Source organism: Sphaerulina musiva (genome assembly GCF_000320565.1).
Source record: "Sphaerulina musiva SO2202 unplaced genomic scaffold SEPMUscaffold_8, whole genome shotgun sequence".
Classification (NCBI taxonomy): domain Eukaryota; kingdom Fungi; phylum Ascomycota; class Dothideomycetes; order Mycosphaerellales; family Mycosphaerellaceae; genus Sphaerulina; species Sphaerulina musiva.
In genome coordinates this window covers 765,861-787,968 of record NW_016017390.1, presented here as the reverse complement: position 1 = coordinate 787,968, position 22,108 = coordinate 765,861, and the positions used below count along the sequence as shown (strand labels likewise).

At 45.3% G+C, this 22,108-nt stretch overlaps 7 protein-coding genes across 7 annotated transcripts; 3 read left to right on the top strand and 4 right to left on the bottom strand.

Annotated features, from left to right (window-relative positions):
• Positions 1-1,637: 1,637 nt before the first annotated feature.
• SEPMUDRAFT_150642 (50S ribosomal protein L12) lies at positions 1,638-2,723 on the top strand. Its single transcript, XM_016906306.1, has 2 exons — positions 1,638-1,905; positions 1,971-2,723. Exons 1-2 carry the CDS (start codon positions 1,687-1,689, stop codon positions 2,304-2,306), a joined length of 555 nt encoding a protein of 184 aa, XP_016758707.1. The 5' UTR covers positions 1,638-1,686; the 3' UTR covers positions 2,307-2,723.
• A 648-nt stretch (positions 2,724-3,371) lies between these two features.
• SEPMUDRAFT_150640 (uncharacterized protein) lies at positions 3,372-4,986 on the bottom strand. Its single transcript, XM_016906305.1, has 5 exons — positions 4,893-4,986; positions 4,693-4,842; positions 4,368-4,433; positions 3,946-4,300; positions 3,372-3,840 (listed from the first exon to the last, which is right to left on the bottom strand). The coding sequence occupies exons 4-5, from the start codon at positions 4,080-4,082 to the stop codon at positions 3,558-3,560; spliced, it is 420 nt and encodes a 139-aa protein (XP_016758705.1). The 5' UTR covers positions 4,083-4,300; positions 4,368-4,433; positions 4,693-4,842; positions 4,893-4,986; the 3' UTR covers positions 3,372-3,557.
• Positions 4,387-4,986, bottom strand: SEPMUDRAFT_127266 (uncharacterized protein). The gene is made up of 2 exons (XM_016902140.1): positions 4,893-4,986; positions 4,387-4,842 (listed from the first exon to the last, which is right to left on the bottom strand). The coding sequence occupies exons 1-2, from the start codon at positions 4,969-4,971 to the stop codon at positions 4,544-4,546; spliced, it is 378 nt and encodes a 125-aa protein (XP_016758706.1). The 5' UTR covers positions 4,972-4,986; the 3' UTR covers positions 4,387-4,543.
• A 323-nt stretch (positions 4,987-5,309) lies between these two features.
• SEPMUDRAFT_150639 (uncharacterized protein) lies at positions 5,310-6,841 on the top strand. The gene has a single exon (XM_016906304.1). The coding sequence runs from the start codon at positions 5,407-5,409 to the stop codon at positions 6,601-6,603; it is 1,197 nt and encodes a 398-aa protein (XP_016758704.1). The 5' UTR covers positions 5,310-5,406; the 3' UTR covers positions 6,604-6,841.
• Positions 6,842-6,984: 143 nt separating this feature from the next.
• SEPMUDRAFT_143240 (uncharacterized protein) lies at positions 6,985-7,759 on the bottom strand (the record flags this gene model as incomplete). Its single annotated transcript, XM_016903035.1, has 5 exons — positions 6,985-7,187; positions 7,316-7,342; positions 7,426-7,529; positions 7,586-7,604; positions 7,708-7,759. 5 exons carry the CDS (start codon positions 7,757-7,759, stop codon positions 6,985-6,987), a joined length of 405 nt encoding a protein of 134 aa, XP_016758703.1.
• Positions 7,760-14,718: 6,959 nt separating this feature from the next.
• SEPMUDRAFT_150636 (phospholipid-transporting ATPase) lies at positions 14,719-20,709 on the bottom strand. The gene is made up of 3 exons (XM_016906302.1): positions 16,469-20,709; positions 15,801-16,386; positions 14,719-15,636 (listed from the first exon to the last, which is right to left on the bottom strand). The coding sequence occupies exons 1-2, from the start codon at positions 20,350-20,352 to the stop codon at positions 16,215-16,217; spliced, it is 4,056 nt and encodes a 1,351-aa protein (XP_016758701.1). The 5' UTR covers positions 20,353-20,709; the 3' UTR covers positions 14,719-15,636; positions 15,801-16,214.
• Positions 14,730-15,856, top strand: SEPMUDRAFT_150637 (NADP-dependent alcohol dehydrogenase; the record flags this gene model as incomplete). The annotated part of the gene is made up of 1 exon (XM_016906303.1): positions 14,730-15,856. The coding sequence occupies one exon, from the start codon at positions 14,730-14,732 to the stop codon at positions 15,750-15,752; it is 1,023 nt and encodes a 340-aa protein (XP_016758702.1). The 3' UTR covers positions 15,753-15,856.
• Positions 20,710-22,108: the final 1,399 nt, after the last annotated feature.

Sequence of the window (22,108 nt, the reverse complement as noted above, 5' to 3'; positions counted from 1 at the left end):
TTCTATAAATCTTCTATACTAACTCTACTTTCGACTCTACTATTGACTCTACTATCGATATTTTTCCTACTAGATAGCTAACGTTACGATAACGGTAGGGTAACAATTTTAGGAAACTTAACTTCTATAAATCTTCTATACTAACTCTACTTTCGACTCTACTATCGACTCTACTATCGATATTTTTCCTACTAGATAGCTAACGTTACGATAACGGTAGGGTAACAACTTAATAAAACTTAGTCAACTTCTCTGAATTGTTTATACTAACTCTACTATTGACTCTATTATCGATATTCCTCCTACTAGATAGCTAACGTTACGATAACAGTAGGGTAACAATTAAAGGAAACTTGGTCGACTTCTTTAAATCTTCTATACTAACTCTATTATTGACTCTACTATTGATATTCCTTCTACTAGATAGATAACGTTACGATAATAGTAGGGTAATAGTTAAAGGAAACTTGGTTAACTTCTATGAATCTTCTATACTAACTCTACTTTTGACTCTACTATCGACTCTACTATCGATATTTTTCCTACTAGATAGCTAACATTACGATAACAGTAGGGTAACAATTTAAGGAAACTTAGTTAACTTCTATAAATCTTCTATACTAACTCTACTTTCGACTCTACTATTGACTCTACTATCGATATTTTTCCTACTAGATAGCTAACGTTACGAACTTACGATAACAGTAGGGTAACAACTTAATAAAACTTAGTCAACTTCTCTGAATTGTTTATACTAACTCTACTATTGACTCTATTATCGATATTCCTCCTACTAGATAGCTAACGTTACGATAACAGTAGGGTAACAATTAAAGGAAACTTAGTCGACTTCTTTAAATCTTCTATACTAACTCTACTATCGACTCTATTATCGATATTTCTCCTACTAGATACCTAACGTTACGATAACAGTAGGGTAACAGTTAAAGGAAACTTAGTAGAATTAGTATAGAAGAGTCGACTATTGACTCTATTATTAATGTTTCTCTTACTAGACACCTAACGTTATAATAACAGTAGGGTAATAGTTAAAGGAAACTTAATCAATTTCTCTAAATCTTCTATACCGACTCTACTATCGAGTATTGACTCTATTATTGATCTCTCCTACTAGATAGCTAACGTTACGATAACAGTAGGGTAATAGTTAAAGGAAAGTTAGAAAAATTTCGATAATATAGTTAATAATAGTCGCCTTACTTAAGAACTAACGTTATAATAACGATAGGATAACGGTAAAAGGGAACTTAGTCGACTTCTTTAAATACTAGATAGCTAATGTTACTATAACAATAGGGTAACGGTTAAAGGGAACTTACTTTGTCGACTTCTCTAAACCTACTATCCCGATCCTACTACTATATTATTAGTACTAACATAGTATATAAATGTTAGAAACTTACCTTTATCGATATTTTACAAGACTACGCTACAAAATATAGTAGATTTGAAAACGAGTGCAGTGTTTTATTTTCGAGTGCATGCCAAGAACCGACGCGCGCGGCTTACCTCAGAACGAGTGCGCGTCAGCTGTACACGCGCGGCGTTGCGGGCATGCTGCGGCCGAGATTCGGCTCCAATATCGAACTTTGTGGTCAACCGCTCGACTTTTTCTTCTTTTTCAACCACAACATCACTGGCACTACCTGCACACACACCGCCACCATGTCGCTCACTCCGTCCTACGCTGCGCGCACCTGTCGCCAATGTCTTCGATCGTCGTCCCGATTCGCCGCCACCGCTCAGACACACCGAAGGCAGCAAAGGAGATGGCAGTCCACCGATCCCGCAGCACTGCCTACCAACGCGAAGATTGCCGGCATCGTAGACCAAATCAGCCAATTGACCCTGTTGGAGACTGCAGACCTCGTGTCGACGCTGAAGGTATCTCCTCTATATCACGCGCAGCAAGCACGATATCGACAACGTACTGACAAGTGGGGTGTTAGACACGCTTAAACATTCCTGATATGCCCGTGGGAGGGTTCGCTGCTGCGGGACCAGCTGGCGGTGCCGCTCCTGCGGCGGCAGCGGAGGAGCCTGAAGAGGCGGCGCCTGCCAAAGAAGAGAAGACGCTGTTCAACCTGAAGCTGGAGTCATTCGATGCTGCATCCAAGCCAAAGGTCATCAAGGAGATCAAGGCACTGCTCGGGCTCAGTTTGGTAGACTCAAAGAAATTCGTCGAGAGCGCGCCAAAAATGATGAAGGAGGGTGTGCCGAAGGAGGAGGCAGAGAAGATCATCGAGACGCTGAAAGCTCTGGGGGGTGTGGTCAAGATGGAGTAAGCTCTGCGTTCTGGTGGCTGGGACAATACTGGTGCTGGACCATGGGCTGGAAACGCATCGGGATGGCGTTGTGCTGCATAGCCTAGGCTTTGAACATACAGGAAAATGACAATGTACAGTATGGGCGTGATGGAAGGCCAGAAGACTGCAAATTTGGCAGGAGTGATTTGGCATGGATGTATCAAGATGTTGCTGATGATGGAGCAGACGCGATCGCATAGCTTTCCGCCAAAGCCATAGAACAGGTCATGAGCAGAGCGAAACGGGCCCGAATGGCAGCAACAGGATCTGAACTGGCACTCCTCCCAATCCAAATTCACCTCCTTTATTAGACAAGTCGAATTCGCGTGCATCCAGCGCAGTTTCGCGAGCTATACATCTAGACATCACGAGTCACACCTATTAGGTGGCATTCATCGATGCGCTGCCAGTGCTTTCTTTTCCCATGCCATTTCAGCCGCCCGAACTTCTCAAATTCGCCATTCATAGCCCACTCAGACAAGATCATGCTCATCTGTGCTGCTAGAAGAGCAATACATACAACATGGGCTCTGCCGTGAATTATTCCCTCTTGCTAAGACCCAATACTCGTTGGATATTGCCCGTGCCGCTGACCAAAGTTTGTATGCCTAAGGTACCTAGGTAGGTAAGTATGTAGGTACCCAGGTACTCTCATCGTCAAGGTAATCCACTACGTTTCTGAGGCGGTTTCTCAACGACTTGTTTCTCGCTACAATGTAAGGTACTTGCAAGCATGACTGGATGCACCTGCTTCTCGCAGTACTCGAGCGTGTTTACGCATATTCAGAGCGATATTCGTGGAGTGTGATGAGCGTGACTAGAACAGCAGGCGAAAACAAGTGGAGAGAAACACAGAAAGCCTGTGTCAAGTTATCAGGTAATGAGGCTTGGAGAGATGAATGCAGACTAAGGTATGTACCTTCTGGTCTGCTAGAAGTAATCATGGGCAAACACTCGCCAAGGTATCAAGCCCCTTTGCCAGCCTTTTTCCAAATCTGCGCCAGTATGAGAGATGATTCGACACTCATCTCTCTCTCTCTGTGTGTGTGCAGGGTCGTCTTGTGGTATGCTTCTCTCGCCAGCTCCCATGACGCTCTCGGGGCTCGCCACAAAATGCAACCACATTGATATGAAGTGTTCACGAGGGAGGACGAAGAGTTGAATCTGAGTCCTGGCCCACCCTGTCGTACGTAGTTACGCCCTTCTCAGAGTACATGTAAGTAACCCCGTTCAAACCAGCCAGTCGTCCTCGTCGTGCTCTGACTTGACTTTGCTCTCTGACTTGATCTGATCTTTCTCAATTTTAGACTTCTTGAACGGACTCTCCTCTTCATCGTCCCCATCATCATCATCAACCCACTCGCCAGCTTCTCCGCCCAGGGCTGACTTCTGCGCCTTCTGCTTTGCGCCTCCGATCTTCTTGGTAGCGACTCCACGCTTGACTGGAGTAGTAGTAGTTTCCTTCGAGCTCTCGCTGTCGGAGACTTGTTTTTTGATTCGGCGTAAGCGTTGTCTGTTGTTGGAGAAGTCAGTCACCATTCACCATGCACTCTCATTGACAACAAACGAAGGAAGGAAGGAAGGATGCGGAGGATGTGTAGCTGCTACATGTACTTACCTGCACGCCTCAGCGGTGACGCCTGGTGGCATTCCTGCTGCGACTTGGTCGAAATCTGCCAGTTTGACGGGCCCTGCGAGATGCATGATGCGCAGAAGCATCTGTTTGTCTGCGGTGTCGCTCCAGCTGAACACCATGATTTGGTAGTTGGCGGTGGCTTCTGAATAGGTAAGGTAAGGTAGTTCTGGGTCAGGGTTGTGGATGGAGCGAGAGTCACATGTAGTTCATGTGAGGAGATGGGTGGGTATGACTGGTTGGGTATGACTGGTTATTGCGGATGTGAATGTTGAGTGAGGTGGTGTTGCAATTCACCATTGCGTTTCTCTATTTGAAGAGGTAAAGACTGTTCGAGAACCTGCAACCGCGCGTAAGGTCTTTTGACACTTTCACGATACATGTAATTGAGAGCATCGCCCACTTACCGTCCGGCTTCTCCATCTCATAGTACAGCATATATCACGACAGTGCGATTAGGTATTGTCTCCTGCCTTTCAAAATTCAGCCCAACAGCACGCTGATGTGTTGAAAGATGGCACGCCGCAACAGCCACATGTTTGCCACGATAGCTCTTCCCCCTTAGTTCTACGTCCTCTCTCTCTCACTCAACCTCGCCATGTTGCAGTGCAAGCTTCATATCGCCTTGGCCCAGTATCCAACAGCTTGTCTTGAGAGACCAGATCTCGCCGTACAGCTGACAAGCCCCTCTCCCGTTTATCGAGAAAACGGCAAGACTACTGTGAGACCTACCTAAGTCGTAGCCGTGCAACCCCACGGGGCAACAATGCGAACTAATCATTAATCGTTCGAGGCTTCGAGCAGATGAGAACTGGAGCAGCCCCTGATGAAGTGGTTTGTAAATAAGCGCAAGCGCTATTTCCCATCCTGGTCTCTCTGAAGCTTTCTAACATTAGACATGGTGATGGCTCGGAATAGATCTGGCTGCGTACAGGCTCCTGTCGTGGTCGAGCTTCTCTTATTGCAAATCCAACCGTGGAGAATGATGGCATTGGTATCCCATCGAGCCATGATAAGGCATCTCTGGAGTCTATGTAGCATTAGGAGGTAGACGAGCAGAGAAGACAGTCGAAGCAGCCAGCAGGCAAAGGAACAGGCAGGAAACGAATGATACACAAGCCTGCGTTGTCGGCGGAAGTTTCGCCGGGGTCCGGGGTTCAGACCTGGCAGACAGCCAATCACGGCGGGACGATGGCAGAGACGATAAGGTCGACCCTAGTGGCGGGAACAAAGGGCAGACTGGCACTGGCCTGAAACCGCGTCAGCATCATGGGACATGGCATGGCTACCTTATGCTGACACCAACACCTCAGGGCCCAGGCTCTCCACCTCACTCTCTCTCCTACAACTACAACTCGACACCTTTCTTCTCTCCTGTCCTCTCCACGACGAACACCACCACCACCACCACTCTTTCACTTTCATCTCTCCAATTTGCACTTCATCATGATCGGCCGCACAGCCGGCATTGTCGCAGCCAGTGCGCTGGGCGCCTCTGCTCTTCTCATTCCCTCCAACTTTGAACTCGAACAGGGCGCCGACCTCGTTCTTCCCGAGGGCTCCGGTGCCAAACACGCCCTCATCCAACTGCCTTGCCCGGAATGTGCCTTCCCATTCAAGCAGACGGAGGGCGCCAACGATGTGGAGCCTGCGGCGGAGGAGGAGTTCTCGATCCAAGGCGGCTCGTACAGCGTCGTCATCAACATGACCGTATCCGAGAATGGCAAGACTCTCGAGATCAACGGGGAGCCTGTCTTCCCCATGGGCATCCAACTGGAAACGATGAAAGAGCGTGTATACGTCAACCAAGTAGCTTCTTCGGTGTCGGTTGAAGACGTGGAGGCGGGCAAGGCAAAGACGACACCACTCGAGGTGACCAGCTCCGGTGTCTCCTACCAACAGGCGGAGCACATCTCTCCAGACGGACATATGAAAATGCCCATCAAGCACACCATCTTTGCATTGGAAGGACAACAAGTCTCTCTCGACGAGGTTATCATCATGCTCCTGAAGACTCCTGAGGGGGAGCTCTTCATTACGGAAATCGCGACTGAGGCACGAGAGCCGGCACAACCAGTGGAAGATTTGATTCTGCCGCCACTAGCAGCTCTTGACGGGGAAACTGATTGCCGATTCTTTTCTGCCAGGCTATGCCAATTGAAGCACATGCTGGAGGAGAAGGTCAAGAGCATGCGTCAAGGCCACCGCCATGGCGGCAAGAGGGTCGGCTGTCATGGCGCCAAAGGCAAGAAGGCTGGTCGACCACACCACATGGAATCTCACGGCCGACCACACCACATGGAAGCCCACGATCACGTCGACGGTCCCCATGGCGGATACCATTTCATGCACTCGTTTGCTCGTGGCCTCACCGCGGTGCTCATTCCGACCATGGCCGGCGTCGCGGTCGGCATGGTTGTCAGCCTGTTTGGTCTCTGCTTTGGTCGTCTTCTCGGCTTTCTCTGGTTCCGGCACCGCCGAGGTGGTCGCCGCGGTTATGAGCCGGTCCGCCTCGAAGAAGGCGATGCCGTCGCGGAGGCCGAGGCTGAGTGTGAGAAGAAGTATTCTGCCGCCGTTCTCGAACAGTCTGAGCCCCTTCCCGTGTATGAGGAGGCACCTTCGTACGAGGACGCTCACCACTAGCCGAAGCCACGATTCTTTTCCTGGGCTCTCACTACTACTATACTATGGTTCTTTTTTTTTCCTATTTGAAGATGGTGATGAGGAATGTGGGAAGTGTAGGAGGAGGAGGATGGAGAAGACACGCTTGAAATGTTTTGATGTATCAGGCGTTTTTGGGGGTGTGTTTTTGCTTTGTATCATATCGTCTACTGCCAAATGCAATGAGAACAATCACGTTTGGGACCTCTCTCTCTCTCTCTCTTTCTCTCTCTCTCTCTCTCTCTCTCTCTCTTTTCTCGTTTCTCTCTTTCTCTTGTTTCTCTTGTTTCTCTTTTTCTCTCATTCGTTCTTTCCTCATCTCTCTCTTTCCTTCTTCCTTCCTTCTTCTTTCCCTCCCTCTCATCATCTCGTATAGGTAATACCCTCATCATCTTCCCCATCATTCTTATTGTTATTGTCATCATCATCCTCCGCCAACAATCTTTCCACAGCCTTGACCTTATCCTCAAAACCTTGCTTCTTATCCGTCCTTGAACCCACTCGAATATCGCTTTGAATCCGTACCACTCCTCTCGCATGTAAAAATGCGTGACATTGACCGATGACTAAGGTACCGTAGGTAGGTACAAGTATTTCTCATCAATCAATCAATCCAATTAATCAATCAATTATGAAGGTCAGGTACATAAGGTCGGTATGTACCTATTCAGTACTTTCTGGGGGGATTACTCACCTTTCATACATTCATCCCATGATCCTTCTGTAAATTTTGATTTTGAATTAGAATTTGAAAGATGAAACGGATGAGGTATTTTTTTGTATTTACTGATATCATGTACATACCAAGAGTAGTTCCTGCAGAATGCATTGAATACTTAATTCCCGTTTTCTTGAGAAGTCGTTGGACAGCTGCAATTTCTTGCGAGACGGATGCAGTAGGAGTTCCTCTATTTTTGAAAAAAATTAAAAAAAGAAAAGAAAGAAGAAAGTAGGTATTACTCACAATGGAATAAGACAAAAGTCTTTTTCTCCCAGAATGTAACAATCAAAAAATCAGCCAATCCCATTCTCGAGTATGTAGGTACATCTTCTTCTTCTGAATGTGGTTGGTGGTCAATTTCATACCTGCGGTACATGAAGCTGGAGTGGGAAGTTTCTCGGGTTGGTCATCGGCCATTTTTGCGAGGAGATAGGCTAATTGTGGCGAAGAGTCCATATAATAATGTACATGTGAATGTACTGGATGTTTTTTTGGAGGCGGTAGTGGGTGGTGAGAGGTGATGTTGGTTGGGAAATGGAAGTGTAAGGTAGCAAGTAGGTAAGGTAGGTAGCCGCCTCGGTCTCGCTCGCCCCGCGTTGACGTTTGTTGTCTCTGACTTTTTTCCAACTTCTTACCTACATGTACCTGTACCTTACCGACCTATAAAGTTCTTTCTCGACTTCTGTATTCCCAGAAGAACAATACCGTCACAACCTCTGATGAGGATATGTTACTCCCAGCTCTGCAGAGACAGGGTAAGCGAAGCAAAGCAAAGCAAGCAGCAATGGGATTTATAGAAGAAAGAAGAAAAGTGGTCAGTCATCTGGCGTCATTCGGCTCTCGCACTCGCATCTCTCGTCTCGCGTGAAGTGATGATGATGATATAGCCGACCGAGAGCGATATGTACAGATATGTACAGATATGAAATGAATAAGAGAGAGAGCGGATTCATTGAGGATGTTGGGCGGATGACGAAGACTGACTACTATCAATCTCCTATCAATCAGATATAGAGACCTACTAACGAATACGAAAGAAAGACCGAAAATCTCCGAAGCACGACGACGATGATGATGATGATGCTAATGTCGATGATGATGTTGCACTGAGACATTTTTTTTTCCTTTTCTTTCCTTTCCTCTATGGAGAAGACTTGCGTAGAGAGCATCCACATTGTAGCAAGGATGATTACTAGAACGACGGACTACCGAGAGTCTGCCGAGCTAAACACGGACATTTTTTTAAAAAAATAAGGCAGTTCTAGTGTTTGCCGCGTCATGGCTACCTTACAGGTACCTGTAGTGTCTGGACAGAAGGACATAGGTACCCTAGCATCATATAATATAAGTTATATAAGATAATAGGGGCCACTGATTCCTTGGTATATGTATATAGAGTTAGGGATACCTACCCCCCTCTTTTCTCTTCTTAAGAGGTTAGACCTCGGACCTTAATTAATCTACTTATTAATTAGTATTCTATTAATCTTCTCAATTAGGTACTAGTATAGTATATAGTTCTAACAGTTATAAGCCCGGCTAGCTCTGCTTGATTAATCAAAGGAATTAATTAGTTACTAGATAGTTAGAGTTACCTAATATTTCCTAGAATTAACTAAGATTGGTCAAACTCCGCTATATTAAGATAATAACTAAGGACCGTATACTATTACTTTATACCGGCCTAAACCCGCTTATCTAGACGAAGAGAGGAAAGCCCGAGCCTATTAGATTAGCTTATAATCGACCGATCCCCGAGTCCTAAGTTTTAAGAGGTTAAAGAAGGACTATTAAGTCAGCTTATATTAGAAGAAAAGATACCTAGAGGCTCGTATCCTAGGAATTAAGCTGTTCTAGAGTAGTTTGACGAATTTAACGAAGACACTATAGCTAATTTACCTAAACCCTTATTAACGATGTCGATTGCTAAGCTACGTACCTAGTAGGACTAGAATGTATAGATTACCTATATTAAGAACGAGGTAGAGGCCCTCTAGATATAGGATAATATTAACCTAGGAATTAATAAACTAAACCTAGAAGCCCCTATTTAGTCTAGAAGACAACTAGTCTTTAATTTCAATTCCCTTTCTAATAACGTTATACTAATAGCCCTCAGTCTAGCTTAATTTAAGTATAGGTATAACAAGGATGTATAGGAACTCAAGCAAAAGGGGTATTAGAGGATCTTATTAATAATTAACTAGTCTCTGTCTTTAGACCTCTAGTATAGGGTAATTAACTATAAGATTCTAAGAGAGAAACTCAAGAAGCTCTTAGAATATACTAAGCCTAATACCCTTACTACTACTCAGTTGTTAAAGAAAGAATTAGAAACCCTATCTCTTCTACCTTATAGAAAAACTATTTCTAACTATATATACCTATAGTTCACTTAGTATAGTAAGAGAGATACTGTTAGTATATAAGTAGATAATAAGTCTACCTAGGTATAGCTTACTTCTATGTCTCTACTCTATAGAGACTATATAGCTATAAGGATAGGTAGGCTACTTAACAAGCAGAATAATAGGGAGGTAATATTACTCTATTTAGAATTAAGAGCCTAGTAGTCCTACTTTTAGTATAATAGAGACACTAAGTTCAAGAGTAAGTATCGAACTACTATAGCTAGTATCTTATCTACGGCTGTAACCGAATCTTCGTCCTTAACTCGATTATCCTCCTCTTTAAGAAAGCCCTGCCTCTGTAGTAGGAACTATATATAGAAGGAATACTATTACCTTAATGCCGAGTATCCGAGGCCTAAGGTATAGAAGCTAAGAGAGGATACTAAAAAGAAGATTAAGAAGAGGTTTAAAGAAGACAAGAGTTTAAAGGAGAGAGTAGACAAAGCAATTCAAGCCTATAATACTACTTAAGGGTTAAAGGACAAAGGAAAGGATAAGAGTATAGCCGCAGAGATTGAGGATACTACTACTACTACTACCCTAGAATCAACCTCTAAGGCATCTGTTGGTTCAATTAGCTACTATACCCGCCTTTATAACGCTATAATTCTAGATAGTAGTACTAATATTTATATTATTAACGAGGCTATAAGGGCAAGGATCGTTAAGTCCGAGTTACTAACCTCCTCTAATATAGTAATCTCTAGGGACAAGAGGTACTAACCTAAGGCAATTGTAGATGCTACTATTAATCTTAATATAGGTAATAGAGTTACTAGGAAGCTTACTCTTCTTAAGGCAAGGCTTATTCCGGGATTCTTTATAAGTTTGGTCTTACTATAGATCCTTAACAAGAAGGGTATTTACTATAATACTAGAAACTAGCTAGACAAGTTGATTACTAGCTAATTATATAAGGAGCCTAGGCTCTAGGTATACCTTACCTCTAAGTATAGTAATAGGCATAGTTACTAGATTATCGAACGGTTGCCTATAATAAGAAGTGTTACTAGAACTACTAGACTTACTAATTTATCTAGAAAAATCAGTACTAGAATTAAGGAGGTAAAGTCTATATATACCCTACACTCCGAGAATGCGGGGAAATTAACCTTATCTGCCTTAACGTTACCTGCTAGATCTGTTGCTACTATATAATCTAGTGATTCTAGTTACAAACTACTCCTACCTCTAATAGCAACGGCTAATCAATAGTATTAGTTACTAGGCTACCTATCTGTAAGGGCTATTGAGCACTTGGAACCTATAACTAAGGGCTGCTAAGTAATTGAGATGAAACCTAGCCTAGATAATATCTCTAGCTAAGAGAGCAAGTAAGGTTGCTAGAAGAGAGATTGTTACCAAATCTAGGACTCTTAGAATTGATAGCAGGTTGCTAAAGAACCTATAGCTATAGCTCCTAGATTCAGCTATTTACCTTCTTAATAGGACCCCTACTGCTAAGCTTAACTAGATAACTCTATTTGAGAAAGTCATAACTAAGAAGCCCTTCCTTAGCTATCTCTACCCTATTAGTTGCAAGGCCTTCGCTCTCCGCAGAGATATTGCTAAGAGAGACAAGATAGAAGAGAGAGCTTATATTAGGTACCTAAGTAGTATTAAGCGGCTAGGCGTGTTTCTTTTACGTAGGGCGTTAGGGTAGAGCCGAGAGCCGGACGGCCCGGGAGGGCCGTACTACTCCCGGCGGGTAGCTATATAGGGTAGTTTTCTTCTTTTTAGGACGGAGGAGAGGACGGACATAATTAGGACGTAGACATACGGATACCTACTCTACTATAATTGATGTCGTTACCCTACAGTGCGCTTTGTCTTCTAATATTACCTTTCCTACTACTTACGGGCATCTCCGCGTCCTTCCGGATCTCTACCTATCCTACCTCTTTTACCGCGGAGCTACGCCGTGACCTACCGTAAGCCGAGCCTATCCGATCGTCTACCCGAGGACGGTAGTAGGAGAGAGGGCTTTACGGTAATAGTAGGTATACCTCTACTAATATCTTTTGGATCTGGATTCCTTTACCCCTAAACAAGGTAATTAGGACAAGAGATATAGTTTTTAAGGATAATAAGAGATACAATCCACTAGATATCAATAGGCAGACACTTAGAGAACTGGTTCCTACTACTATTCACTAGACAGTAATTAACTCAATCTTAATGCCTAAGGAATCTACAAGTAAGGGTATAGATAACCCCTTTCTAGCTACTAATATCCCGACTTTTGCTATCTAACCTTAGGGAGGTAGTAAACAGTAGGGAGGTAAAGTGCTAGAACAGGAATTATTATACCTAACGCCGCTAGAAATACCTACTAGAGATAATAGTTAGGCCCCGGGGGCCTTACCGGGTATATCCGCTTCTTTATTACCCTCTGCTTTTTCGGTCTCTTAGTACCCTGCCTTAGATAGGGAGGTAGAAGAGAGTACCTATTAGTATAGTATAGACAACTATAGAAGATAGATCGACTATAGAACTAGACGGTTAGAAGATTACCTAGATAAGTTAAGCACTACTATAGCTACTTCCCTCTAAGTCTATACTCTACCTACTCTTAAGGATCCTTATTAAGTAACAAGTTTACTATTACTACCTACTAACTAGAAAGAGATAGAAAGGTATGTCTATTACTAACAGTTTAGGCAAGCAGTATTTAATAAAGCTAGAAAGCTTATAGGCAAGAGGATATTTAGGGTATTCTTTAGTTATAAGGGCTATAAAGTACCTTTAGTATAGGTATTTGTCTATAAGATAGACCTAACTAGTAGTAAGATTCTTAGGTATAAGGCTAGGCTTTATATCTGTAGGGATCTTTAATTACTATTAACCTATAAGACCTATACTGCTATACTTAGTTATAAGGTATTCAGGGCTATTACTACCCTAGTATTTATAAGGAATTTAAAGATAAGGCAATAGGATATAGTAAATACCTTCCTAAATACTACTATTCTCTATACTGTCTATTGTTTAATCCCTAAAGGAATAGAGGAATATAGATTTAGTCTAGATACCTGCTTTATCCTTAAGAAAGCACTCTATAGATTAGCTAAGTTACCTCGCTTGTAGTATAACCTGTTTGTTATAAGGATAGAAGACTATAGCTTTAAGCTAGTTCCTAGAATTGACTGCCTAATAGTAAATATAGATCTCCGTCTGCTTATAGTTTTCTATATAGATAATATTAGATTGATCTATAGGAGTAAGGAACAGGCTACCTTATTTAACTAGTACCTAGTTTCCAACTTTAAAGTTACTTAGAAAGACCCTAATTTCTTCCTAGGTATAGAGGTAGAGGAATTACCTAATATCCTAACTCTAAGCTAGACTGCCTACTTAACGAAAATTAACATTAAATTTAGTATTTATAAGAGGGCTCGATTTCTAGATATACTACTTCCTACTAGAAACCTAGAACCTGCTACTAATACTACTAGACCTAACTTTATTAAAGGATATTAGATAAAGGTTGGTTTAATTAGTTATACAGCTGTTCTAGTAAGGCCTAATATAGCAAAAGTATATACTACTCTTTCTCAATTCTTGAAGAACCTAAGCTAGGCTTATATAGACGCTGCTAATTACCTACTTACTTACCTATATAGTACTAGAGAGATAAAGCTCTACTTCTATAGGGAGAAGCCTAAGATAGAACTGTATATAGATACCTTATTTAGTAATAACCTAGACAGGAAGAGTTTATAGGGATTCTTAATAATAATATATAGTAATGCTATTAATTAGTAAGTAACTAAGCAGAAGACAGTTACTAAATTAACCGTAGAGGTAGAGTTGTTAGTACTCTTATTAATTGTAGGTAATAGATACTAGTAGACTCGACTTTTCTCTGAATTTAACAAGGTATTTTCCTCTAGAAATAAGGAACCTAGTACGGATAGAACTAAGGTTTTCTATAATAACTAACGAGCTGTAGATATCGCTAATTATAAGTATAGTTTACTTAATATAGCTCTAAGGTATATAGATATCTACTAATACTAGGTAAGATAGGAAACTATAGCAGGACGATTAACCGTTAAATAGATTAGAACGGCAAAACAGCGAGCTAATAGCTTTATAAAGAACCTTCCGAAGGGGTTATTTTAGACGTTCAGGACGAGTCTAGGGCTTAGGTAAGTAGATATAGTTAATTATTAGATTAAGATAGACGGTTACTATATCTAGTATTTCAGCTTTTCTTATATAATTAAGCTAAGGGAGGTATATTTAGACAGAAGGATATAGGTACCCTAGTATTATATAATATAAGTTATATAAGATATTAGGGGCTACTGATTCCTTAGCATATATATATAGAGTTAGGGATACCTACCCCCCTCTTTTCTCTTCTTAAGAGGTCAGACCTCGGACCTTAATTAATCCACTTATTGATTGGTATTCCATCAATCTTCTTAATTAGGCACTAGTGTGGTGTGTGGTTCCAACAGCAGTTCTAGTGTTTGCCGCGTCATGGCTACAGGTAGTTACCAACCAATACGTCCGCTGAATAAACAACAAATCAATGTTATTCAACGCTTTATGATATTCATACAATCAATTCTCTTTGGACCCACCCATTCTAACGAGAAAGTCTAGAATGATGCCGTAGTTTCACGTCACTTAGTTTTGACATAGGTATATAAGGTATACAATAGCTGCTTGAATCAAACCCTCTCTCCCTCTCCCTCTCTCTCTGTCTATTTTCAAATCCTCCTCAAGACCTCGTAAAAAGAGAATCACCAATCTATCAATCCATCCCAGAGCAACCTTTTATCCCCCAAAGAAAAAGAAGAGAAAAAGAAAAATGGCCTCAGACTCCTCCTTCGAAGGCTGGTGCGGCCTCGACAAAAATTCCGCCGAAGGAAACATGGTCTGGCAAGGCTACACGCCCAAAGAATGGGAAGAAACCGACGTCGACATAGAAATTTCCCACTGTGGAGTTTGTGGATCGGATATGCATGTTCTTCGTAAGTTCTCTTTCCTTCCATCCTTCCTCAATATCAATCAACAACCCCACTCTAACCATTCATTCTTTTTTTTTCTTCTTCAAAATAGGATCCGGCTGGGGACCAACCTCCTACCCCATCGTAGTCGGCCACGAAATCGTCGGCAAAGCCATCCGCGTCGGCAGCGCCGTCTCCCAATCCGGAGAAGGAGCCTCAGCAATCCGCGTAGGAGACCGCGTCGGGGTAGGAGCACAAGCAGGATCCTGTCTCCGACCCGACTGTGCGCAATGCACAAATTCCGAAGAACAATTCTGCAAAAACAACTTCGTCATGACGTACAACGGAACCTGGCCGAGCGGGGCTACCGCCCAAGGAGGTTATGCGAAATATTGGCGAGGCGCAGGACATTTTGTGTTTCGTATCCCGGAGGAAATTCCTTCGGAAGAGGCTGCGCCGATGTTGTGTGGAGGTGTGACGGTGTATTCACCTCTCAAACAAAATGGTGTTGGGCCGGGAAAGAGGGTGGGAGTGATTGGTATTGGAGGGTTGGGACATATGGCGATTATGTTTGCCAAAGCCTTGGGAGCGGAAAGAGTAGTGGCGATTTCGAGAAATGATGGGAAAAAATCTGATGCATTGCAGATGGGTGCGGATGAACTGATTGCGACGGATACGGATGAAGAATGGTCGCAGAAAGCTGCGAATTCTTTGGATGTTATCATTTGTACCGTGTCTTCGCCGAAGATGCCCTTTGGGGAATATTTGAATTTGTTGGATGTGGGAGGCACGTTTGTGCAAGTGGGAGCGCCGGATGATGTGTTGCCGCCGTTTGTGGCTATGGCGTTGATTATGAAAAAGGTCAAGATTGTGGGTTCGTTGATTGGTTCTCCTGCGGAAATTCGGGAAATGTTTGAGGTCGCTGCGAGGCAAAAGGTCAAGCCGTGGGTTCAGAAACGTGCTATGAAGGATGCGAATCAAGTCATTTTGGACTTTGAGGCTGGCATGCCGAGATATCGCTATGTGTTGGAGAACTGAGGGAATTGATAGTGCTGGACATGTGGCGGAGAAAGAGTTCGTACATACCTTTTTGAAAATTTAAGAGTCTCTTTCTTTTTGAAGGCACTAGTATTTGGCTCGACTTCTCTTGATTGGGCCGATCAGAACTCGTAAAGGGCGCGGATGGGAGGTGGAAAAGAGTCTCTATATCGAGACGGAAGAGTGAGGTTTCCGCCGTGGAAGAGAGCGATGACAAAACCTGTGATGGGTGCTATCGTAAGGTATGAGCCCTGGCCTGCTCCCGTCCATGTCTCTTCTGAAATCGCATCGCAGTATACACATGCTTGGGAAGTTTCCCATGCCCACCAAAAGTGAGCACACGAGAAGCTGTCTGTCCTTTCGCCACCGTTGCCGTAGCTCCAGTGAATATATCACATCTCCCGAAACTCCAGCGCCATGCTGCAACAAACGCTGACACGCTGTACCTTTCTGAGCAGGCCACTACTTCCTCCCACTCGCCATTTCACCATATCGCCCTCGCTCCCTCGTCGTATCATACGCCTGCAATACTCGCGCTTGCGACTCATCCGTCTGGGAGAATGCATATCCACGCTGTTTTCGCATGCGTTGCACTTGTCGAACTTTTCGTATGGCTTTTTGGAATTGTTCCATTCTTCACATCTACTAGTCAGTAATGCACACACGTGATTCAGAAAGAAGGGAGCTGAATGAGATGAGCAAGACAGCAGACATACCTCGGCCTGTAATCCTGAATGTTGTACTTCTGAATCTCTTGCACATGGTGGTACGCCTGAGGATAATACATTCTCTTGGCATATTTCCACGCAAAGTCTCGAATGAGACACAAGGCAGGCAAAATCACTATCGACATCAGCCAGAAATCAGGATCGGTCAGGAGGACCGGAAGCACGTTGATGTACTCCGTGGAAAATCCCAACTTGGGTGCGACGGTGGCGTAGACGGGCAAGAAAATGAACCAAATGGCGAGAGATCCGGGTATGGCGAGGACAGTGTATTTGGTCCACATATTGGTGATGAGCGCTGCCTTGCCGAGAACGGTGACGAGTCCGGCGGTGTATAGTGCTGTTCCCCATACCCAATGTCCTGCGATTTTTCCGTCGGAAAGGACTCCATCGCGCCAGTAGATTGCTTGGCTGGCAAAGTAGAGGATGACCGAATGGTAGAAGCCATTGCCGACCCATGACCAAAAGTTGTGCGTTCGGAAAAACATGCCTTTTTGCGTGATCTGATAGAGCTGAGGATATCGATCGAGCATTCGGGCATTGACAAATTGGTCAAAGATGCCGAGAACGAAAGGTGGCAGAGCGGTGAAGATCACGTTGAAGAACGAGAGCGTCCAGGACTCGTAAATGACTTGGCCAGAGAAGGCGTTCTGGAAGGAGTACCAGAACTGCGTGATGAAGAGTGCGGTGTTCTTGTAGTAGAAGTACAGAATCACTTTGCTGATGCGCTGGTATGACCATGCACCGTGCACTAGTAGCAGTTTGCGGAGGAAACGGAACTGGGCAATCGACACATCGGCAGATCGTGCGGCTTGAAGACCTTCCATTCCAGAGATACCCACGCCGATATGCGCGGCTTGAATCATGGAGACATCGTTGGCGCCGTCGCCAATGGCGAGGAGGATGGCCTTCAGGTGACGCTTCACCAGCTTCACGACCAACGCCTTTTGCAGAGGTGACACTCGACAACAGATGACGGCCTTGCACATGACAGCGAGATCGAGGAAGAGCTTCTCCATATCCTTTTCCAGCGCGTAGGTGAGAGACTTGCCGTCAATGACGAGGGCTAGTGTTTCCAGCTCGACCCCTCCAGCGCGCTGCGAATTGATAGCGTCCAGCTTCTTCTGTATGTTGTTCCTGACATCATTCGCGCTCTCTTCGTTGATGATCAGGAGTGTCATGTCTTCGCTGATGAGCTTACATGACATGCCAATGTTGATGGCTGTCTCCTGTCGGTCGCCAGTCAACACCCACACTTTGATACCGGCCGTTTGCAGGGTATGAATCGTATCGGGTACGCCGTCCTGCAGCTTGTCCTCGATAGCGGTTGCTCCCAAAAGCGTGAAGTCGTGTTCGATAATCTCCGCAGCCTTGTCAAGTTCCTCTGCACGATTGCCACTGACGGTGGTTTGCGCGGTATTGTAGACTTCCCACCACTCGTGGAACTCTGACTCAGGAACCTCGCGCATCGCCAAGCATAGCGTTCGGAGACCTTCAGCGGCATACTCTTCGAGATGAAGAAGCGTCCGCTCCACCATCTCATCTCGCTGTCCCAGGCGTTCGAGAATGACCGTATCAGCCCCTTTAGTGTAGCACCGGATTTTACCATCAGGGCATCTGTAGATACAGCTCATCCGTTTCCGGGTCGAGTTGAATTCGCACACCGCAAGCAGCTCGTAGTCGTACTGCTGGCCGCCAAGCTCAATGGTCACCAGCTTCGGCTTTCGCGCGATGAACTTGTAGCCAAGTTCCACGGCTCCCTCTACGAGAGCGCCTTCGTCGGGTGACGCCGCCTGGTATTTGATCTCTCCGGGCTTCTCCGCCTTCACCTCGGGAATAACGGTGTGACAGGTGGATAGAAGGCTCAGAAACTGGTGGATGACTTCACCCAGCTCGCCACTTCTGCGGTGCTGTTCCAGTGCCTTGAAGTCGTAGATCCCGTTGCCGCCTTCTTCACCTTCAACCACTCTCCGATCCTCGGGCACCTCGCCAGCATACTGTATTCCTCCAATACTGGCTTGTCTGAACTCCATCATATTGCAGGTCAGCGTGCCCGTTTTATCGGAGAAGATGTACTCCACCTGGCCAAGTTCCTCTACCAATGAGCTTGTTCGGCAGTTCGCTGGAGTATCATTGAACGGGTAGTAGATGTCCAAGTCGCTGCTGATCAAGAAAGCTTGATAGTACTTGATAATCTCGACAGTCACGAAGAGCGAGATGGGGACCAAGTTGGAGTACAGAATCCAGTATGTGAAAATGTCACTGAAGAATTGCTGTGCTGGATTCGTATCACCATATTGCAAAAACCAGAGTCGTTTGCCAATCGTCTGCCGTATGGCAATGTCGCCTACGGACGATATCACCGAAAGAATGATCAAGACTCCTCCGAGCATGAGAATCTGGGTATTGACTCTGTGCTCAACGTTGGTCCGCTTGATTGGTGTAGCTGTGGCATTCCGCATGAGCTTCGTCTCATGGCCGGTAAACACCACGACACCTTGAATCCAAGGCGTGTTTCTGAGGGTTGCGCCTCGAAGCAGCAACTGATCTGGCTGGAGAGGCAGCTCTTTCTCGCCCCCTCCAGCCTGGACTGTCAACGTCGCCTCGTAGGTATACAGACTGCTGTTCGGCTGTTCGCTTCGCACGCGACCTCCTAGTCGAGCGAGCTCTGCAGCAGACACGAAATTGGCCGTCTCAGGAATACCTTGCTTGATCTTGAGATTGGTCTCTCCATCGAGGTTGGCAGTTTCGATATAGCAGAGAGCTTCAGGCTCGGACGAAGCGAGCAAAACGATGTCGGCGGGGAAAGGCTCCTCCGAGTGAACACGGACGATATCGCCCACCTTGATGTCAATCCATCGCACATCTTGGAAGGTCGTTCCTCGCAGCACGCGCGCAGGACTTTTATTCAATTCTCGATCCTGTGAACGACGCCTGTTGTCCTCGACGGCCTCCTTGATGGCAGACACCAACAAGACGATGCCGAGCGGCACTATCGTGGTCCAGCGATTTGTCGGACTGATGTTTGGGATTTGTTGGAGAATGGCTGTGAACAAGAAAAACAAGTTGGCATACTTGCTGAACTGTTCAAACAAGAACTTCGGCACGAAAGTGACGGCGTTGTATTTTGTTGTCGAGACGTGATTATCGACCCATTTGTTCGTGGCATTCGCAGGTGGGTTATTGAGGTGAATGATCCGGGGTCCCAAGGTGGACGGGTCGACCTTCTTAGTGAAGCCAGGCAAGCCGAATTTGAACTTCGAACCGGGTGTCGTACGCTCTGCAGGTGGTCCAGCAGTGCTCGTCGTATCTCCCCTCGCTCTCTGCTCCGTCAATGGCAAATCCATCTCGCTGTACCCTGGTCCCATGCCGAATGTGTTCTTCACCCTTCCCATAATGCCTCCCCCCAAGCTCATAATGCTGTTGCGATTCCGGTGTTTGCCCTTACCGTGCTGTATAGGTATTGCATCCTCGTCGATACCACCACCTGCTGCATAGTAGCCTCCCTGTACCGAGGCCGAGTCCGAGAAATGGTCATCAGCGTCCGAGTATCTCTGGTAGTTGTTCAAGGCCGAAGTCTGCGACATCTGCCGTCCTTGCTGACCCAAGGTCGGAGGAGGATCTAGGCCAGAAGGGTGACCGTATGGTGATCCCCCGGGCACATTGTTCGACGAGGAGGGCGGATTCGCTCTGGTGCCGACAAAGTCATCGTGGGATGTGCTGATGCGGCCGTGCAGGTCGTAGTCGTGTAATATGCGCTCGTCGGTCACGGGCGGACGCTGACCGCTGTTGTAATATGGGCCATCAGGGTTATCGCCGTCACCCAAGCCCAGTAGGTCGGCATCGTCGTCTTTGCGCTGGCCGCTGCCTGCCATTGTCAGGCGACCTCGAGGCTTGCTGCTGGCGCCCCAGAGGTCGAGTTCGCGCACGCTACAGCTCCACCATCAGAATCCCCTACTCTCTTCCTCAACAACCTGTCCAGCAGGAATTCGAATCGGATCGGTGCGCGTGGGTTGCAATGTATGCTTTGCGATGCTGGGGATGCGCTTATGCAACAGGCTGGGGTTCAGGGTCGTCCGGGGCGTCCAAGGCTGATGGGAGAACAGTAAGGTCGTTTCGCGTACGGCAGGGAAGAGAACGAGAGAGCGAGCGAGCGAGCGGCAAGGTTCAAAGATGCAGACACACTGCTCGATGAAACTGTTTGGTGGAGCTCTCGACTGCGGGCGAATGCACCTCGCCGTCGTCGTTATACTTATCGGCGTAGAGCTGTTCGATACTCTCGAGGACTTCTAATACTATAGGCGTTATACGGCTACTCGCTACGCTCGCTACTAGTATCGCGTATAATAGTATTGCGCGTAATGCTATAGTACCCTCCCTATCCTTACGCTTTTGCCTTAGTTGTTTGTACTACTAAACGACGATAATAGCTTTATAGGTACGTATAGTAGATCTACTAGGTAGCGGTATTTTAAATACCTCTATAGACTCGAGGACGTCGGTACTCGCGACACTCGCAGATAATATACGGTTCGGCTTATTAGTCTCTAGATAGAATAATCGTACAAAGAATACGTCGTAGAAGTCTTTAATAGCTATAATAGGCTACGTAGGTAACTTAGTTAGCTCGAATCGCGTAAGTATAAATTCTATTAACAGCTTCTTAGCGCTATTAGCTACTCGATCGCGATTCGTCTAATAGTTATAGAGGTCGGTATAGGCAACCGGATCGTAGTACTTCTACTCGTCGTTATTCTTTAGAGCTTGCGTAGTAACTCGCTACGTATATACCGTAACGCTAATACTAAACGAGATAGCCGGAGGCAGCGGATTTAACCGCGACGATAGTAGGGCCGGCGTATACTGCTAACGTATAGTCGGCGGTAGCGTACCGGCGTACGGTACGACGGCTATAGCGGCCTTAGCCGGTAGCCCTAAACGCGACATTAGCCTCGTTACGTACGGTATTCGCGTACTACGGAATCCTCGCGAATGTCTAGAAACCCTATTAACCGTCGCTAAGTACTCGCTATATAGATCGTTTCAAGGCGACTAACCTTTACTTAGTATATAGGCACTAGCTACTACGATCGCGACGGCTACGGCTATAGCGGCGGCGGCGGCGGCGGCTATCTAGTAACCGGACGGCTACTTTCTAGTATATATAATAGTTCGCGTACGAATTCAGTACGTAGAGGGTTTAGATTAAGCTAATAGTACTAAGAGCAGAAATTGAACTTATAGAATATAACGCTATATCTAATCGACGGTACGACTAGACAGTATTTAGCCTAGAGGCTAGGTAGGTTGTCGGCTATAGTAAATAGGTCGGTAGAGAGAGAGAGTATATATATATATATATATAGAAAAGAATTCAAATAATAGTACGTACCGTAATATATACCCTAGAGGGCTTAGCTCGCTTAGCTCGTAGTTATACTCGTAGGGGAGATACTAGCCCTATAGCCTACGGATTATTATAGAACTCGATAATACCTAAATCCTCGTTCGCGATTAGCGCGTTGCTAGTATCTCTAAATACTTCCGCCGTCTAGCGCGTAGATATCTAATCTCTTGCTACTAATAGCTTTAGAAGTATACCGAGTATTAGCTATTGTTCTAAGCTAATAT

Coding starts and splice junctions, on each gene's coding strand:
- SEPMUDRAFT_150642 (XM_016906306.1), top strand. CDS start 1,687: ATGTCGCTCACTCCGTCCTACGCTGCGCGCACCTGTCGCCAATGTCTT. Junction 1,906..1,970: donor ACCTCGTGTCGACGCTGAAG/GTATCTCCTCTA, acceptor GTGGGGTGTTAG/ACACGCTTAAACATTCCTGA.
- SEPMUDRAFT_150640 (XM_016906305.1), bottom strand. CDS start 4,082: ATGGTGTTCAGCTGGAGCGACACCGCAGACAAACAGATGCTTCTGCGC. Junction 3,841..3,945: donor GTCACCGCTGAGGCGTGCAG/GTAAGTACATGT, acceptor CTCCAACAACAG/ACAACGCTTACGCCGAATCA.
- SEPMUDRAFT_127266 (XM_016902140.1), bottom strand. CDS start 4,971: ATGGCTCGATGGGATACCAATGCCATCATTCTCCACGGTTGGATTTGC. Junction 4,843..4,892: donor CTCGACCACGACAGGAGCCT/GTACGCAGCCAG, acceptor AATGTTAGAAAG/CTTCAGAGAGACCAGGATGG.
- SEPMUDRAFT_150639 (XM_016906304.1), top strand. CDS start 5,407: ATGATCGGCCGCACAGCCGGCATTGTCGCAGCCAGTGCGCTGGGCGCC.
- SEPMUDRAFT_150636 (XM_016906302.1), bottom strand. CDS start 20,352: ATGGCAGGCAGCGGCCAGCGCAAAGACGACGATGCCGACCTACTGGGC. Junction 16,387..16,468: donor ATTCAGGATTACAGGCCGAG/GTATGTCTGCTG, acceptor GTAGATGTGAAG/AATGGAACAATTCCAAAAAG.